The 20359-nt window shown below is 38.4% G+C and overlaps 1 protein-coding gene across 2 annotated transcripts in view; it reads left to right on the top strand.

Annotated features, from left to right (window-relative positions):
- The window catches only part of LOC124181694 (RYamide receptor), a 105422-nt gene that overhangs the window by 12356 nt on the left and 72707 nt on the right, over positions 1 to 20359 (top strand). The window contains exons 3-6 of one of the 2 annotated variants that reach the window (XM_046568488.1): positions 232 to 577; positions 11148 to 11563; positions 11923 to 12173; positions 13917 to 14076. In XM_046568488.1, the coding sequence (XP_046424444.1) occupies positions 11192 to 11563; positions 11923 to 12173; positions 13917 to 14076 (783 nt within the window). In that variant the 5' untranslated portion in view covers positions 232 to 577; positions 11148 to 11191. The remainder of the gene's footprint in view (positions 1 to 231; positions 578 to 11147; positions 11564 to 11922; positions 12174 to 13916; positions 14077 to 20359) is intronic. The other variant, XM_046568487.1, reaches the window with a different exon arrangement.

Here is a 20359-nt window from a genome sequence, read left to right as displayed (position 1 = left end):
CAAAAAAAGAAAAAGAAAAAAATTTGCCAACTATGATATGTAAAAAATTTTATTTCTGTTGTCCAAAACTGATTGAATTTTTTTCTTGTTGTCATTGGAATCGGAATTAATTTTGTTTGTCTTTTATTTATTTATTTTTTTTTTTTTTTTTATTGTTGTTAACCGTTTGCTTTCATTTCCAATAAATGTTGCTCAGATCGATATTGTTATTTAAACGATGATACCACGCAGGTAATACAGATGCGGAACAATTTTAATAATCAATTATCTCAATCGCTGATTCAGTGTACAGTAAGGAGATTGATGACAATCGATAATAATAACGCCGATGGTTATAGTGGTCGTAATGATGATGAAAGTGGTGTCGCCCATGTTGACAAAATTGAACGAAACGATCAACGACCGCTCCTTCAAGTTTACACATGCTGATTGGCCCTCGATGTGAAGGTTGCGTTGAAAATTGCCAACGCAAAGTTTCCACGCACGGTGTTCACGGATTTTCCTATCTTCCGTGGAGCCCGGATTATCGACGAACAGCCGACGGATCATCCATTTGCAAACCGATATTCGGTGATAAGTGAGTTACGTTTTATACCTGTTGAGCCATTCGTTTACTATTCGTTATGTATTGTTTCCATACATGTACACACGCTTGTTTGCTGTAATTTACCACGCGACGTGTTTACTCGGAGACTGAATACTTTCGCTATACGTGTAACGTGACAAGACTTTTGTGTACCCTGAGTATACGATTCAGTTTGAACAATTGATTAACTTACTCCGTTTCTTTGATTTCGTTTTGATTTATAGAATCGTTCGAATTTTTTTTTTTCTCCCTCTCCGAAATCTGAGTGGGGTCAAAAGTATCGAGGAACTGTTTTAGCAGATTTAATTTTCTACGAAAGGAACTTACTGTGTATTCGATTTTTTTGGGTTACGCGAGACTTTTTTTTTTCATTCATTCTTAACCCCGAAAATTACCGTCAATTATCGTTGAAAAAAGAACGAGATTAAACAGCAATCAACAATCGTCCATTTTGTTGTGTTTGAAAACACACTTCGTGTGTGACAATTTTTACAAAAATTATAATCGAAAGATAACAATTATTTTTCACCCTGGTAAAATAAAAAAGTATTTAAATTATAATTTCTATTTGCTTTTTCACTTTTTGTCGAAAAATATTGCTTCGTATCCAAGTTACCTGAAATTGAAGGTTTTTTTTTTTCTTTCTTTTCGTTGTAACTCGAAAATTTGAATTCTTAGGTCTAAAAGAATATTTTTCGTCACGTTTTCAGGTTTCATTAGTTTTCTTTTACCGCACGTATAATATATTTATATATTTATATATTATATATTATATTATAATAAATATATTTATTCTCTTTTCCTTTCAAATTTGCACAAAAATACTTGCAATTATCCGGAATGATTAACTATCTTCAAACAATTTCACATCTGTTTCCAGCCGTTCAGCTTTTCTCTTTATTCCCCTACCAAATTTTTCTTCGTGCAAAATAATTCAGCAAATAATATTATACGTACTAGGTACAGTGTATATTACACAAGTGTAGTGCAATCTGGCAGTAAGGAACTTCTCTTCTTTCGACAGCCTTACAAGTTAGGGATGTACTAAGTTTTTTTCAAGTTGTTTTCTCAACTTACGTAACATCTGAAAGTGAATTACTGCCACGCTTAAAAGAGTAATTCTATAAGATGTCCGTTGATTAGGTGGCGAGTGAAGTAAAGAACTTGTTTGCTGCTTGGCGTATAGACGATATAGAAGGTAGCAGGTGTTATTTAAAAATGCTCATATTTTTAGAAACATTATTTATCGTCAATTTGAAATATTATCGTATATTGAAATGCCTTTTGTATTTCCTAAATTACACGGTAATTGCAGTGGGAGCTTAAATTCGTTATGTGATACACGACCGTTTAAAATTAATTAATCCACTTGCATGATCAAATGTACATGAGAATCGTTTTCAATCGGTGAAAATGTGACAATAATAATAATAATAATAACAACAATGATAATAGTAACAACGAAGAACCAAAAGCAGCGATGACAGGAAACTCTCGGGTTACAATCACACGTGACTTGATCAAAATTGAATTTGTTTCTTTAACCACACGTTGTATATATACGTAATACAAACTACCGTATAAAAATTTATACCACAGTTGAAACGACCGACAGCAAAAAAAAAAAATAAAAATGAAAAATCAAACTCAAGTCGGATTGCTGCTGATCATGCGGAATTTCATTGATAGTCGGTGCAATAATGCGCGCAGTTTTTCCAAATATTTAAAGAATAGTTCTTTATTAATGTTTTTTTTTTGTTCCTTCGAAATGTTTACGTTAAATTTTTTTTCCTCTATTTTATTTTACTATTTCTTTCTTTGCTGAAGGTTGTAATTTAAATAAATTATTAAAATTCAACGATGTTCAGTTAATTTAATCAATTACGTTATACGAATACGTAATGCTATTATACGTATAATTGAGATGAAAATTGATAAATTTCTTCTTTTTTTTTCCTCGCTTACTCAGGAATTCACTACGTGCTATTTTTATATCCTGTTTGATTAGTGCGTCGTTTTTTGTTAATTCAACTTTATTTTCCCGTATTCCCCTCGTGATTCATCTTCTTTTTTTTTCCCTCATATTGACATATAACCGTTATTGTCGAATGTAATCTTACAAAGGTTCGACATTTCAACCCCCGACGCATACTTATCATATATCTATAAAATATACAACACAGCTTAGCCCAATTATTCGATTACGCAAAGGTGCGTTATATATAATTAGCGACAAGCAGCTATGGCGTCAGAGACGATTAGGGCCATATATGTATATGTGTAACGGATACATATGTACGTATATATGGTACATATACGTATATGTGTGCGTCATTCGTATGTCATGTATAAGCGTGGGGATCCGAATGTCAGATTTGCGATAGCGTATCTTTATCGCTTCAGCTTTCTAAATAATTGATTTGATCCCAGCTTCAATATGTGTGGGGGTGTCGCCAAATTGCCTATACCTCGTTAAAATCCCACCGAGAATTTCTTTGCCGGAAGCTCGTCCGACGCATACTTTTTGAATTAAAAGCGACAGTGACCGGTTAAACCGAGAGCTGATTAACCAGGTTCAATATTTTAAACGGTTAAACCGGAAAAACTGTCCATCGCAACAATTTCAACATAAGTTGATACTCCAGATCCGCATTACTCAAAAATCGGACTTTGATGAATTATTTGAAACTACTGAAAAATTGCCGTCGCAATTACCCTAAACGTGAACAGGAAGCGTTGTTCCGATGACTTCGAGCCAGCTTGATTGAATGATTAATTACGTACCGAACTTCTCGCGGCGTAGAAATAATCCAAGATCCCTATCACGGAGCGACAATTCGGACTATTTTGTGACATCGAATCTCACGTTTCCCGATTTATTTAGAGCTTTGTTTTTATTTTAATTCGTCGACGTATGTTTCGTAGTGTCGTCAAGCCGGGGATACAAACAATAATACCGAGGTCAGCAGAGTGGGGGAGAAGTGCCGATGTGTAATTCGTGAATGATTAATAATAATTTACCTAGGCGATCGAAACGGCAATTTCCATGGCGGCAAATCCAGATGAAATGCTGCACTCGAATTGGCCTGTCACTGTCGCTTTTAATTCGAAAAGTATGCGTCGGAGGAGCTTCCGGCAAAGAGATTCTCGGTAGGATGTTAGCGAGGTATCACGGTGGCTAGTCCGTGGGAGGCAATTTAGTGGCACCCAAATGAAACAGTATATTTTTTCATCGGCGTCTGAAAGGACGTTACATTCCGCATCAGAAAATGCATCTTTACCACCTAAACTCGACCGGTGGTGAGATACGAGCCGGTCAAGTTGCCGCGGAGGGTTTTTGTCGTACTTGGTTGATGAGTTTTGCATGTTCAGCAGGATTCGCAGAGGCGTGCATCTGACAGGAGCAGCGACGCGAACGCTTCCACTTACCTTTTCTTTACAATTATTTACAACTTTTTTCAAGTTTTATCTTTAATTTTCTCGATTGTATCATTTTTTTAAACACATGTTTCAAATTTTTCAGTTTATTTTTTTGTTAAATAAAAATTTCCTCGTTTCAAGTATTTTTAAAAGAATGTTTGCCTGTCTTATCAGAAACTTTGAAAATAAAAGGTTGTTCGTGAACCGTATTCAGGATAGCAAATTATCGCATTGTCAGGCGGGGCGTCCCGCTATTTCGACAGCCGTGCTACAAACCGTAGTCGAACAATTTCAACGGAGAGCTCAACGGTGCATTGAAATGCGCGGAAATGGTTTCGAACATTTATTGAAGTGATTTATGTGACTGCAAGCAATTTGCTACCGTAAATATGGTTTACAAATAATTTTTCATTTTCAAAGTTTCCAAAAAAATAAACAAACATTCTTTTAAATATAATTGAAGTGAAAAAATTTCAAATTAATAAAATTGAAGCTCAAAAATTAAAATCACAAATTGAAATGATCAAATAATCCAGAAAATTGAAAATAAAAGTACTTGCTGATGCAAAATTTGATGCCCCTTCAGATGCCGATGAAATAAAAATGTACTATTTTTTTTTAATAAAGCCAAATTGACCTTCATCTGACCTCGGCGGGTCCACTCACGGCAAATCTGACATTTTCATCTTCTTTTCCCTTCCGAATCTTACAGCTTTTGTCAGAAACATTTTTTACTAACACTTTTGGTTTTCGAGACATTCGACTGGATTGATCGAAATGAGACACTCTGTATAAATCTCCGTTTCAACATTGACGTCTATGAATTTGTTTCAGCGTAACGTTCAAATTTTACCCATCTTCCGATGAAAATAAATTATACTACACGTGACATTTTTTTTTTTTTTGTACATACATAATGATATTCGTATAGGTAATACGTAGGTATGCCTCGTCATTGTTTGGGTTGTTTTTTTTTTATTTACTCCCTTTTCAACGAATGAAGACAAAATTTTAATATATAGCAAGATATTTATTTATCCATGAAAAATGATAAATGATAAGTTAATTTTGTTATTTCATTTTTTTCTTTCTCACTTTTATGAATGATTTTCTACCTTTTTCGAAATTGAAACTTACCAAAGATTCGGCGTGTTTCATTTGCCAGTATATATATTATATATACATGTATATATTGTTGGTGGAATTCCGTGAAAAACGGAACCTGGGGAAACCGCGATCATTCCGGATGAAGGTCTATTTATTCTATGATGAATTCAAAGAAAACGGACGTTGCGGAGATTAATATTTATACATATATTATCCGGGTAGCTATGACGTGCTAAAATACGTAGACAGAGAACATACCAAGGAAGTCGGCGTCTTAGATTTTATTTCCGTCTGACGGACATCGCTCTACGACGACGTTGCGCAATAATTAGCGGTGGGAGAAATAAGATAAAGAAAGAATAGGAGGGGAAGTTAAAGAAGAAGTAAAACACAAAGTTGACGTGCAGATGAAGATTAACATGTCAAAGAATCGAGCCGCGGAGAAAATGCGGCACGGGAAATGGGAAAAATTCCAAGCTCACGCGATGTTTAAACCCGGATTATGTAATCCTCGAGTCGACATTCAGAACCTCGTGTACACCTGCAAGTCCTTAATTTGGTAGGACCTGTGAAGAACTAACTTTGTATTGTAAAGAGAATCTATTCCAGACCCAAACTTGACCGATATTTCCGTTTCATCCACCTTCAGCTTCAAAGTAGGACATCTTTAAAACACCTACAGGTCCTTTGTAGCCTCAGAACCTGTACGAGTCCTCTATATCCTCTATATCCTCAAGGCTTCTACAGGTCCTTTACCATAGAGTGTGGAATTTGAGTGATTGAATATCTGGATAAATACTTTGAAAACTTCGATGAAAAAAATACTCGTTGCTTAGGTAATAATTAATGTAATTCAAATTTATTTCACGAGTTATTAAAAATCTTAGGCTTGGGTTATTATTTATTATTTTGGTAATAGATAACGCATTACTATTTGAATTATTGTACTTTAGCAACCTTGGTCCCTTATCGAAAAATTTATAATAATAATGAAAATGACGTAGAATCAGACGTAAACGTGATTTGCAGCAATACTTTGAATTCTTTCAATCTACCAACAGAGGAGAGAGAAGCACTTTGAATAAATTTTATTTATCCTGAATAAAAAATATACATCTACATTTGAATCGAGTTCAAAATTATCACTTTGTACTATACATTTACATTTAATGGACGAATTTGACTTGTTAACGCCATAACGATTGTACATATAATCTACATATCTTACGCTTCTGACAGATGAAAGCTCGCCTCACTCACAATTGGATGAGTTTTTTGTCTTGTTTATTAATTTTTCTTGTTCTTTTTTGCTCTGGGTTCAAAAGGTTCACGGTTGAATAAATTATACCGACCCTCTCATTGTCCGCACAATGTACAACGAAGCGAAAAACATTGTGTGACGGACAGTGAAAATTCTCAAAATTTCTCTTCATTTTCCTTCATTATATTCGGTGTATCTCGTCTTTGTTTGATTTTCGATTTTATTCTTCTCATTCTTTTATTATAAATAATTATTTTAATTTGATAATTTCAATTTCAACCGTTGATTGGACCACTGGAGAAGAGAAAGTACAATATAAAAAAGTGCCTTTAATTTGCAGCATTTAATCGTTGTCACATTTTCGGTGCCCATGGAAATTTATACCGATTATTATACCTCGCATTATTACTGGCTACGAGAAACCGCGCCAAGTGATCAGCAGATTATGATTAGCGTGTGTATATACGATATGATATGAGGTATAATTTTTATTTATCAAATGTTATGATTACCCACCGATAATGGAGTAATTTGTGAGTAACGAGCTTGCGGTCAGCTCGGAGCTCACATATCGACCAGAAACAATTTCGTGCAGGCGGTTAATATTAATTTGTCAAACAGAAATTAGAAGATCAGTTATTATTGGCATGAAATGTTTACGAATCCGATCGATATTGAATAATTGCGATGAAATTAGCCAAAGAAAGCGGAAATTCTATGAAAATGGATATAAATAAAAGAAAAAAAAAAAAACAATTTACCTAGGAACGATTTTCGCGTGGAAATAAAGTAAATTGATTTTACAGAAGCGATTAAAATTCCGGTGAGATTCTTTTTCATTTTTTTCTTTTCATTTTTCAAAAAGGGTCAGAATTATATAAATTGGCTGAAGAAAACTTTTGATGCTTCCCATTTTTCAGCTGCAGGAATGGAAATCGTCGGAAGTTCGAAGAAAGTTTCACGGCATTGTGTAATCTCGTCGAGTGTTGGGCGGGGAAATATTGACAACCCTGAAAGATGGTTTTTCAATAATTTTCTTGATCGTGATCGAATAATTAAGGAGGCTTATTATACCTACAAGTCTCCGCGGAATTTTTTCAACAATCACTCGTTATATAAAATGACTCAGTCGGTTCGTTGCGTTAGTTCGTTGTAAAAGATTCTTTTTTGAAAAATGGTCGAATTTTTATGGTTGATTGATAGAAGAGGTTGTTTTTTTTTTATTTTTTCATTGCGCGAAGCGTGCAAGCTTTCCGAAAAATGTATGAAATTTTAACGACACGAATTTACGCTGCTAAAATTGAGCGGAAAAAATTTTCCCCCTCGAATTTTCACCACCGAATTTCAAGCGCGGTTATTAGTTGCTACGGTTTAATAATCGCGCGATTTCATATATACTTGTTACACGTATCTGGTGAATTTCAAAGCTCGATTAATAGCCGCGATCTGACGATGCGAGGATGATAAACTGCACGTATAAAAAGCACAGAGCGTTACACCGTACGCAATATTATAAAATATCTCCGCACTTAGTAGGCATCTCTTCTCTTTGCTTATAAAATGAGTTTAATAAATTTGTTATTTTATTATCATACCGTTTCTTTTCCATTTTTTCTTCTCGTTCTTTTTTCAAAATCGCAAATAAATCGCCTGCGTTCGTGTTTATATGGATATTATTGCGTCATCGGTACAGTTTGATATTCTTTTGCCATCGTGATTTATCATCTGAGCAGATATGATTTTCGAAAAAAAAAAAAAAAACTAATGCTACGATCTGAATTTTTTCCCTGATACATTTTAGAAACATTTCAGCCACGTTATTCGTTGAATTGTATAATAATATAACGTGTCAGTATGACATGGAGTATAATATTTGATTCGAAATAACTTTGAAACGTGTTTGGAATTTGGAATTACGTTACAGATACTCCGCAAGTGTATAATTTTAGCTTCGTATTTTCTTCGCGTTCATAGCGTTAGCTGACGATCAGTCATTTCTTTGCCATGAATGTTTTTTTTTTTTTTCCTTTGCAAAATTCCCCGTTTAAAGAAGCTTTTTTCTATTTATGTAACATTCGAAACTCGCACGGTTCATTCCAATGTCAATTCTTCTCGTTGTTTCTCTTCGGAGGGGGTTTATCATTCAAGACAAAGAACGGAAAAGGAAGCAAGAACCAAGAATGGATCAGAGGATAAAAAAAGAATTGAAATTTCCCTCGATCGTGAAACGTAGTTACGTACTTATGTAAGAAACAGTTGTGGTCGGATGTGGTTGAAACGTTACAAGAACTTGACTTTTGTCTTCCGTTATCTCAAGATAAGCTGTTAATTAAAAATTGTTACAAACAAAACGGTTTTGCTCGCGTGTGGGTTGAAAGAAATTCGCAGTTTTTATTTTTAAATATTTGCGTATCAAAAGTGTAACACGAGATTTTCTTACCGTACACGCCACGCGTTCCAAGACTATTTATACCCTACGACATTATATCAGCATCACTTATGCGGCTTTGATTCGGTAATTGATTTTGCAAAGTTAATGCATTACAGCTATAGATATACATACACTTGTAGCGTTAGCACGCGGAATGAAAACCGAACAAACAGACCTCAAGAACTTTGAAACAACTCCGTCAACTTCATCTCTTCGAAGTTGGCTGTACACGAAGTCTTAGAATTTCGCTGAGAGATCGCGAGACCGCGGTAAGAAACTGTATCAGAGGCTGCACTGTTAACCTAATTGAGACTCGCTCGAGTTGAAATTTTGGCAAAAGATTCGCTTATCACTTTTAATTTTTTAATAGCTTGATTATACGAAAGTCGAAGACAAGCTCGAGCCGGGATCATGAAATTAGCCGAAAGAATATACAGGTATATCCATTATAAAAATGAAATTTGGTACGGTTTCGTTTGAAGCTTCGTTTCATCCATCAAAGATTCATCACCATTTGTTTTTTTTACTTTTATTCGACCCTTCGTATTATATTTTCTTCGCGAATTCATGACGTGATTTCTGATTCCAATAATCTTTCTGCTTCTTTACTTCCGCACTACGTTTCCTGATTTTTTTCTTCTTTTGATTTTTACCGCACACCGAACCTTTCTCGGAGAAAATGTATTAGTCAGTGTCCGTAGCCGACCCTTTTCCATCTCAGTTTTTTTCCCAGTTTCTTTTTTCGATTTGTTACTTTCTTTTCTCTTTATTTCATAGTGTCTATCCCTTATTCAACAGGAAGAATTAATTGTAAGTTCGCCTTTCTTTTCTCGTAACTTCATTCGTGTATTACAGAAGTTATGAAAAAGAAATACAGCCATGGAATAAAAAAAATAATGCACGCTTGTAGAAACGTTGCAAAAATGTAAAGAGAATTTCGAGGGACGAAGAAGAGAGAAGGACGAGGAACTTAAGACGGATGAGGGGTGGGTGGTGGAGATGGTGGATTAGGAAAGAATTACGAAAGCAAAACAGCAATAATCCAGTTGAAATCAACTTGATTGCATCGCTCCTAATTCGACGTAATGAAGTTCTTATCACTTCTTCTAGGCAGGTACGCAGCAAGGGTGGGAGAGTGTTATTAATGGTCATGAAGGGAGCCGCTGAGGCGCACGGCTCTGTCGGCATTAAGGTGACCTGTAAAGAGTTCCGCTGAGAGGGAAGGGGTTAAAACCCGGTGGTTGTAAATGGGAAAACGGTTAATTGCAAGGCGCGGTTTTAATTTATTGCCTTATGAAGTTGCACGCAAGTTTTCTCTGAAAATGCTTTACACGGTTAAAAGAGAAAGTTTCCCAGTGATTCCATTCAAATTTTTGACTTCACTTAACCATTTTTCAACGTATTGCTAAGCGAAAAAAAGTAAAAGTTCCAAATTAAATTGCTGATATGATAGTTTAAGTATTAAAATTGAATGGAATTTATGTTATATCCACAAATAACACAACTAGAAGTCGGCTTGCTGGGAATATATTTTTAGTTAAACTTTTCTAACTGTGTACTAAATGAGAAACAAAGATAAAACCAGCAGCCGGTATACGGATATACATTTAAAAACAGCTGGTTGAATAATCTAACCAAGTAAAATGTTTCGGAACGAATTATATCGAAATAAGTACAAATTAGCTGTCGTAAACTGCAAATGAAAAGTCGGGAAAATTGTAGGAAAATTCTGATGATTACGATTTTTTTTTAAAGCTTGAGCTGTCGCCATTTTGTTACCAAAAATGGCAACATGTTTATAAAAATGATGTCGTATCTCCATCGAATTGTTAATTTCCTCTCCCAATTTCGATCTAATTGGTTCGCCGTTGTGTTCGGAATTCAGGATGTATGTAACCAGAAGTAGCAGAAGTTTTGACACGGCTGTACCGAATGTGTACTCGGTGTCTCACTAATACTGAGTAACCAGAAAGGGTAGAACTCCAAAAAATTTCACGTATCATATTCAATTAATTTTTCACCCAATTTCCATCGAAATAGGTGAAAAATCATCTTCTAAAAATATAAGATACAGAGTTTTCTGCGTACGAAAAAAAAAAAAAAAACGGATGTGCGAGTCACGAAACGTGAAACGTGTTTCCAAGTAGAAGAGAATATTTTGTTCCGAGTTGATGTTTTCCGCGATAAAAAAAGGAAAAAAAAAAATACCACGATAAAAGCACTTCGCTTTGCGGCGATGCCTAAGAATAAAAACACAAGAGAGAAAAAAAAAACATGACACAAATTTGGCAACCGTCCGCCGACCTCTGACGATACAATATTGTTCCGTTTGTTTTTTTCAGATGCCTCTTCCGGACCGTGGCTGAAAGCGATAAGCTTCGGATCGATGGAGGATTATGAACTCGGGGAATCACGGGCCGGCGGAAGTCAGGGGCCGTTCAACACTTCGCTGGGAAATGTGGGATGCGACGAGCCACCATTCAAAGGCGCTCTTCTGGCCACTGCCTGGTTTCAGGCAGTCATCTACTTCCTCTACAGCTCCATATTCCTCACGGCTCTCCTCGGCAACGGACTTGTTTGCTACGTCGTGTACAGCAGTCCGAGGATGCGCACGGTCACCAATTACTTCATAGCCAATCTAGCCGTCGGCGATATCCTGATGACCCTTTTCTGCGTGCCGACCAGCTTTGTCAGCACGCTTATACTCCAGTACTGGCCTTTTGGTCCTGAACTTTGCCCAGGTGTTAATTACTCCCAGGTAAATGCAGCGCGGTCATCAACTAAGACGGTTCCAGAAACATCCTCTCTTACAGATGGCCAACATCGTTCGATGGTTTCCTCGAAGATGCGGTTCACCATCGTTGGGAAAATTCCCTTCGTGCTCACATTTATCGTTTCTGTTTATGTCGTTACAAGTAACAGTGCAGCAGTGCATGTGCAGTCATCGGAATAACTTCACAGAAAGCAAGAACAACGGCCGATGACGTTTTCACATTACCCTCCCAGAATTGTATTCTTCACTGATCGTGAAATATGAAAATCGTTAGGCAGCTGGTTGCACTGTGCGGCCTGGAAACTTTGCTTCAGAGCCGCACTTGCAACGTCATGTTTTTACAGGCGGTGTCGGTCTTGGTCAGCGCCTACACTCTGGTCGCGATAAGCGTTGACCGTTATACGGCGATAATGTGGCCGCTTAAGCCACGGATGACAAAACGCCAGGCCAAAATCGTCATCCTCTCGGTCTGGCTTGTGGCTTTGGCAACTGCCTCCCCCATCGCCGCCGTTTCTCGGCTTGTGCAGCCCGCCGAGCAGTTTGTCAAGTGCGAGAGATATATTTGCCACGAGGACTGGCCGACCAATGAATACAGGTAATTCTTTTCCCTTTGTTAGTTTCAGGGTGTCTCCGACGATAATATGAAACTCATTCCCACGTAGCACACTTTTCGACTTCTGAACTATAGTTCGACCTATTAAAGTCGGCGTGACGTTAACGGATGAAGTGTTCGACTTACGATCAGAGAACTGGTAGAATGTTAAACAGAATGCGATAACGAGTGTCGATAAGCCTAAAGTCGAAACTTTGTCCAACAACGTCCTCAAAAACTTCGAGACCAAGACAAAGAACAAACAACCGCTAGATTCCGAATGGAAGTTGGAATAGTGAATGTTTACGTAATAGGATCAAAAAGATCTGATGATTATCGAGATTGCAAAATTTGAGTGGACTATTTGTTCATTATGATAAGTAGATGCGCAGTCAACTTTCGTTGAGAACCTAGCGAACATCCTTCGAGAGTGTTTTACTCGGGTTTCGATCATCGCGATAAGATAACCAGGCGGTTTCCAATCCCGATGCAAAGCACGCATGCCTTACACCATTATGCTTCCTCCGTACGAACACATCGGTGAAGTCCCTTCTTGGTATTCCCGACGGGGTTTAACGATACCCATAATACATGGTATTCCGATCACTCGGATTCACCGGAAGAGAGCCGCTACGGCACGAACGGATTCCCTGACAGTCCGTCATGGTTTTGTTGTGAAAGAATGGTAATCCCATCTCTTGGATTCTAAGGAAGGTCCGTAGGCATATATCAGGTGTGACATCATTCTTGGTAAAAGGCACGCTTAAGCCGAAGAGGGAAAGAAGATACCGAAAGAAAAGTAAAAAGTTGCCAGTGGTCAAACAATCGGGTATCAGAAGATTCACGGTGATTTTCCCGCGACTGCATGAAGTACAAGTCGGAGAGGGCTTATCGGGAATTTGGTGGATCGTCTAGCCGGGGTTAATGGAGCATCGCTGAGTGCGCAGTTGGTCACTAATCGCGTGTACCGACCAGCGTGGTGGGTCTAGAACTCTCCATCAGCATCGTGCAGGTTTTGGTAGTGTAATAATTGATTCTGAAGAGAGCGGTAGGCTGGAAGGTACGGTTTTTGTCAATCGTTACGGGAGATGGACGTGACCCCGCACTGGCAGACATAATTATCGTACGTAAAAGTCTTCTTAAAATAGTTACCCACCGCGCCCGGCTTTCCCGACGACTCCTCCACCTATCGTTGATCGCACTTTTTCTATATTTACATTCCGCCGACGTGCCTGCGATTGTTTATACTGCGTTTATATAGTCCGCATACTCCGGATTCGCCTTCGCGATTGTTGCATCAGAGCCGAGGATAAATAAATCCACGTTTAACGGTGTATGATGTACAGCCCGTCGGCGGAGGGACCTGAAACCAAAAGTTTGAATAGACTTTGCTATCGGAATCAGTTCGAGGTTTCGCCGTTTATAATAACGCGATGGTGAATTTGGATCCTGCTCGCACCCGCCGACACGTAACGGTCGATTATCGCGCTCCGGAATCACAGGCCCGTTTCATTTCCCAGTCATAAATCATACTTCCGAACCGCCGACTCGATCCAGCAATTCATGTTCCTCCGATATCCCAGTCACGGAAAAAAGTTGAACGATACTCGACACGCAAATTTGCGGCTACCAGTCACTCCCATTTGCTATTTTCAATTCGCACGGTGATCCTGCAGGAATACCTGTGCCAGGGTCAACTTGTTATTCCACCTGTTCTACTGGTCCTTTAAGGAGCAATTCTTTCAGGTACTACTACTCCATGGCGTTACTCGTAATGCAGTACCTGATCCCACTGCTCGTCCTGATGTTCACTTACACGAGCATCGCGGTTGTCGTATGGGGAAAGCAGATACCCGGTGAAGCCGAGAACACCAGGGACCAGAGGATGGCGCGCTCGAAAAGAAAGGTAGGAACTCTCGACTCTTACACCTCTCTCTAACAATAAGTTCTCCTATCCCATTCGGTGCGGTTTACACGCGCTAGCTTAGTTCTGCAACCGTCTCTCCCGTCTTGTCGACCTTTCGCGAGCAGAACTCCGCGCACTTAGACTTAACAGGATTCAGGAGCTTGTCGGCGCTAATTTGCCTGTATTGCTCCATGGACTCGGAAAGCGAAACACTGACAATGCAAAGAGAGCGAGAGAGAGAGAGAGAGAATTAGGGTAGGAAACTGGAGTGCGAATTGATCGAATCAAATCGTGTTCACCTTCGTCTTAGATACACATCGAAATTCCCACGTGTCAGCCATTCGGGCACGTGGGAGGCAAGGCTTTCGTTAAAGCAAGAACCAACCTCAGAATAGCTAACTCATACATACACTATTCAGTTTTCTAGGACCATTGTATAATCTACGTTGTTTATTTTTTGAAATCAAAGACCGACCGGAAAATTTTTTCGCGTTTGAGTGGCGATAAAAGATTTGTATACGTACTGAATCGACTACTCCTCATCCATCAATTCGTCCAACTCAATTTGCTTATTTGGAACCTATGGTACGACGGACATTATTTGAAAGCTTTTGCCTCCCAACTCTCGTTCCAAATTTTGTTCGATTTATTGTTAGTCCGCGGATGTAGAATTCTTTGCAAAAAGTAAAAAGCGGGTGGCGAAATCTGCAGGAAACGCATCCTCCGAACTTCCGCGATATCCGACGTAGACGGTATTCCGGGATGAATTGGTCACGTGTGTATCCCTGAGGAACGAGGATTCGGCGGAAATCGATACGGAGTTACCGAAGCAGGTAATCAGGAATGATACTCTGTTCATGTCCGAGCCGTCAGCCGTACACAAGATGCCCCCGTTTGACGGGATGTTGGTTGGCAGGTAAAGCAGAATTCCTCGGAATTAAGGGTCACTCTTGACGTAACCCTGTTACGCCTTTGGAAGCCCGATGAACCGTTTTAGAGATTCGGACAGGGAGACGAAGTTCGTGAATCGAAGGATCAAGAAGATTGATATCACGGCCAATGTTTATTAATGGTAAAAATGTGAAGCAATAATCGAACCGGAGTCAAGTCAGGCTTTAACGATTGGGAATGTAAAATGGCTACACAATGCGTATGCAAGGCTGAAATGTCGAATTTCCAATCGTGCAGGAAGTCGAGAAATACAAATTACAAATGGAGAAAGCTGAAATTATAGAAATCCAAAATACACAACCGTCATAAATTCTATAATTTCCACATGTAATTGTTCTGACAATCTACACTTTACCTTTCGTTACATTTTTCCCTTTAGCCAAAATATAGACATATTGTGCTAATTTACATTTTAACCTGCAACTTAAGTGTAGAATCATCAAAATTTTCATCTATTTCTGCGTTTCTACATTTCTTTTGAAGATTCTACATTTCGGCTTTCTCTATTTTAACTGCATGAAATATATTAATTCACACGATTTATATATTTTGCTATTACTTCTACATTTTCACTATTCTACAGTATGAATTTTCTCCGTTCAGTTTTTGAAACCTCGGAATTTCTTAGCCGCTGCTTAAGCTCTCGGATTGAACGTTCGTGCCGAAATGATGATCTGGAAATGTTGGAATTTATGGAAGAGGTGGCTTCAAGTGTTAAAACTGTTGAACTGTTGAGCGGCTTGCGCCCTAAAAATAAACGCGACGAGCTTGAGACAAGGAATAAATGTATTTTGATGAATGGCAAGCCGCCAAGTTCCGGGCTGACAGCAACCGCGGGATATCAATTCCATGGAAATTGGAACGAATTATTCATCACGTCGCGGAGATTGGGAATATCTACGGAACCTAATACAATTACCTGTAACATAAACGTTTGTTCGCGGGTGTTTCAAGATGTGGATTCTTACTTAGCAGTCATGGTACTCTCGTCTTTTTCACGCAATAAGGACCGACGAAGTAGGTATCCTTATCTTTCTTCGCACCCTCTTACCGTCTTATCCTCCTTTTTCAAGTCTAAGTTACACCTACTCCAAAAGTAATTGCGACGCTTTTGAGTACGCGGCACTTTCCAAGCGGCGAGCCTTTTATTTTCCTCTTTCTGTTTCTGTTTTTTTTTTTTTTTTTCCTGCTTCTTTGTTTCGGTTTATATCACGCGGGCTCAACCCTCTTTGAAACGGTATGAAAAGAAAAGAGACAGAGGTAACGAAGATTGGTAAAGAAGGTTGCCGTTGTATTTTTTAGTACCGATTTCACCTCGGTCGAAATCTCGTCTCCACTTGCCAAGATTACAGGCACTCGTCAAATGTTTTTCCAGAATTACCTTTTCCCGCACTCTCTTTACGATACGGACAAAAGCTGTCTCAGTGCAAAATTGAAGAGACGTGCGAAATCTCCTCGACATTTTCACCTTTTGTAATTGCGCTGCTGTACACTGACGAATAATTGTTGTCACGTATAAAACACAACGTAGCGCAATTTACGGTTATAAGGACTTATTCGCTGTCTCTTTGAAACACTTGGAAAAAATGTCTTAGCGTGCTCATAATTCCCTTTGATTAAGGGTTTGCGGTCCGTTTAACCGCTGGACGGACGACCCGGGAAACTTTTTGCTCGAGCAGACAACGGAGGAGAAAAAATGAATAATGAATAATGAAGTCCCTCTGTCATTTGTACACATATTCACCTTTGTACCGGCGGTGCGTAATTTACTATTCTAACGTGGTCACTGCACCGCAATTTTGGTACCAAACGTGTGTATTTACGAGTTGAATACAGTCAGAGGGACGAGAATACATTCGTTGAAGCGACGCGACGTCAAGATAAAAAGAAATATGCTTTTGTTGCATTTTATTTTTAAAGTGACTCATGGTGTGTTGGACTAGAAATATTGTCTGACAAGATTTCGGAGCTTAGCGTTGGATAAATAAGCACATAGGTGGGGTGCAAAAATCCGAACGACCAAAAAGTCGGCATTACGAAATCCCGAAAGTCAAACTACCGACAGTTAAAAACGTAGAAAGACCAAAAATACGAAAAGATGACTTGTAGAAAAATAAAATCTGATAATTCAAAAATGTATAAATAATTTATGCAGACGTTTCTTATTGGTAACGTCCAAGATTACAAAGGGCAAAATATTGAATTGCGAAATTACCGAACAGTTAAAAAGTTAACTTTTCAAATGTCAGACTCGGGCCTTTGTCGAGAATCTACGAATCCGAATTTATCACTAACGACTGAATAAAGACTCGAAAGGTTGAAATCCAGAAACCCGCTAAAGACAGAATGGCCAAAGTGCCGGAAGGTTGGATGACGTCAGAAGCATATAGAGTATTTCACGTCAAATCGAACGGTCGGCTTCCCTGACACAATTTAATCCGATTGCCCTTTCACGCAATCGATGTATACATTGAAAGGATGAACTTTGAATTTTTTCAAACTTTTTCGACACGTGATTTCTTCACGACAACTAATCCAATAAATTGATTTCAACAATGTTTTAATTTTTCACGCCGACGTAGCTTAAAACCCGGACGACATATAAAAAAGTTCGTTCACAAAAATTTTAGGTTCTCTCGTCAACTTCGCGAGAGTATTTTTTTAGGAATTTTCATATCCCGTTTCAGTGTATTTTTGATACAAAATGCGCACAATTTATTCGTAACTGAAAAGTGCCCTGATCGAATGGGCTACAATTTATACACAGCGTGCCTTCTTAGACGCGAAAGGTTGTCTGAAAACTTCATAGCGGGCGATGCAGTGGTTCGGAAGATGTATCAACAAATATTCACAGAGTGGCGAGAATTCGGTTCAAAGTTCGCGGCGCGGCAAGGAATTTGCTTACCCTGCGCGTGGCGCTGCTGCGCACTCGAGCGCGATCTTCGATTGTTACGCGTCTTGTTTATAATCTCGATTGTCAACTGTTGTTGAGGAGTGATACTTCGGTCTATCATTTATCACGATTTCTGACATGATGTGTGAGTTCCGTACCGCCGGACAATATTTGAAGCATATTCATTCAAGGTAAGAGAATTCAACGATATGTTGCGTATCGCAATACCGACTGTATAACTTTCACCGTTCATACCGTCACATTGTAGTACGTATGGATGAGAAATTTCACAATACTGTGTAACTGTTGAACTACTTTTCCGCCCACTACGAAACTTACAGATAATCTTTGGTATTGAATTTGAAATTTTTAAAAATGAAATTTTTTTAGCTTGTCTCACCATTTGTCCATTAGTTTCTTCCTGTACTTAACAGTTTTTTCAGCGAATTCTCAGTTTAACACAATTATCATTTCATCATTTCACCCTAGCAATTATCTGGGGAAAAGCAATGACCAGGATCGAGTTTTTAAATTACAAAATTCGAAATGCTTTTGTTTTACGGAAAAGTGTCGTTTAGCTTTGGTGAGCCAGCTCTTTTCCCGTAAATCGTGTAAACTTAAAATTTTTAGCGACTAACTTTTTAGGTAACTTCGTTTCGCGTTTTCTTTGTTTCGTTTTTTTCAATGTCATGCTGTTACAGTTGATCCGAGCAACCGAAATTGTTCAGTCGTCCTTTTGCAAATTATGGTGCCATCCGTAACAGCTCCAACCACATTTTTCATTTTATCATCCGACCACTTCCCTCTTTTTGCCTCACGTTTGTACCTTCTCATAACCCTAAAAAATTCAGGCGGAGCAAGAATTGTAACTGACTCGGAAAAAGTGTCGAGTCATTTTGTCGTTACCCATATTGCCCTGGATTCACCGGTCTCTTGACTTCCCTTTCCCCCACTTCACATCTGAAACCGCTTGTACAGTTTTACTGACACTTGCTTGAAGAATTATAACCAGTTGGAGAATTCTCGTTACGGATTTACTAGCAAATTATTGACTAAATATCCAATTTCTAAAGTGTCTCTGTAGTCTGATTGATTTAGGGAATGCATTTTGATGAATTGTTCAAGAAGTCGAAGTACGTAATCATCATTTCGTTGATATTCTTGCCAATCGATATGAATAAATGCGAATGCAACCTTCAATTTGGGTATTATTTTAATTTTAATTTTCGTTCTGTTCAGTGTACCAGACTTCGGGTTATTCTTCATGCAGCGTATACAATTGTCATTGTAGTAGTAGCAATAGTAGTAGTGGTAGTAGTAGTAAGTATATTGCTTATAAGGGTTAGATCTTTTAACGAGGGGGGGGGAGGGAATTATCCATACATTTTCTCGTTCGATCTATACATATTCCGCGTGTCTTTTGGTACTTTTCAGGGAATAACACACTCATTCGTCGCAAATGCTCTTAGTCTTGAATTATTTATTACGTGGCTGTAGGTATTCGTTATGAATTGGGCATGTTCAATTGTCCTAATAGTTCAAGTATTGATTGGTCTCCAGGCTTATCTATAACATGCTTAAGATACAGTCTTTTGTAATAGCCACAGAGCGGAGAATACGTAGAAATCTATTGCATGCCAATCGTAACTGTAACACAACTTTGAGGTGTGCTATTGGTACTCTAAGTTTTAAATGGTCGGTTCATTATTTTCAAAGCTTTTGTAGTTACAGATTTCGATTTGAAGTACTTTCGGATGCATTACAGCCCATTTATGAGCGCTTAACGTTACTAATTCATCTGTTACGTTTATCTGATTAAAGATTTGGAAAGCTTGGCTTATCCAGTTGTATTTGACCTTGAGAGTGAATTATTTTTCTAGCAAGGCAGACTCTTGGCAGTCTGTTTTCGTTCATGTTAAGCACTCTGGCTATCCACTCACAGGTGAGTTCTAACACCTTGAGGTGGTTCTCTGGTGAATTTCGACGTTGACGTATATGTCTCTAAATATCAAAGTCCACGTATCTCAAACACGCAAAAGGGCTTGACAGTCCCATTCTATATGCAATTCTGAACAAAATCGCTACAACGCATTTTCATTTGACGTACAAGCCATAAGTTCATTTCCATCGCAATTTCGGCGTTTTCCCTTCGCTTGTATTTCTTAGAGGAAGGTCTAAAACTTTGCGTCATTGTATCCTGTTCGTATTGAAGACATCGTTCTTGCTACTGGTTCGCGTATTGTAGGATCTCTGGTGCAGGGGCTCGCATTTAATGGCAATTTTCTTTGAAGGAGAATCAGAAGCTTCGACGTCTGATGATGATAACTCAATTTCCCTCAGCCTCTAACGCTCACCTTTTGGCAGTCAGTGGGAGATTTTGTTCGCTTGTTTGTTAACGTCCCTTTTCAGTTACGTGGAGTTGGTGGGTTTGCTAAATTG

Source organism: Neodiprion fabricii, chromosome 4, assembly GCF_021155785.1.
Source record: "Neodiprion fabricii isolate iyNeoFabr1 chromosome 4, iyNeoFabr1.1, whole genome shotgun sequence".
Classification (NCBI taxonomy): domain Eukaryota; kingdom Metazoa; phylum Arthropoda; class Insecta; order Hymenoptera; family Diprionidae; genus Neodiprion; species Neodiprion fabricii.
Note: the sequence above shows the minus strand (reverse complement) of the source record. Positions and strands in the feature narration are given on the sequence as shown.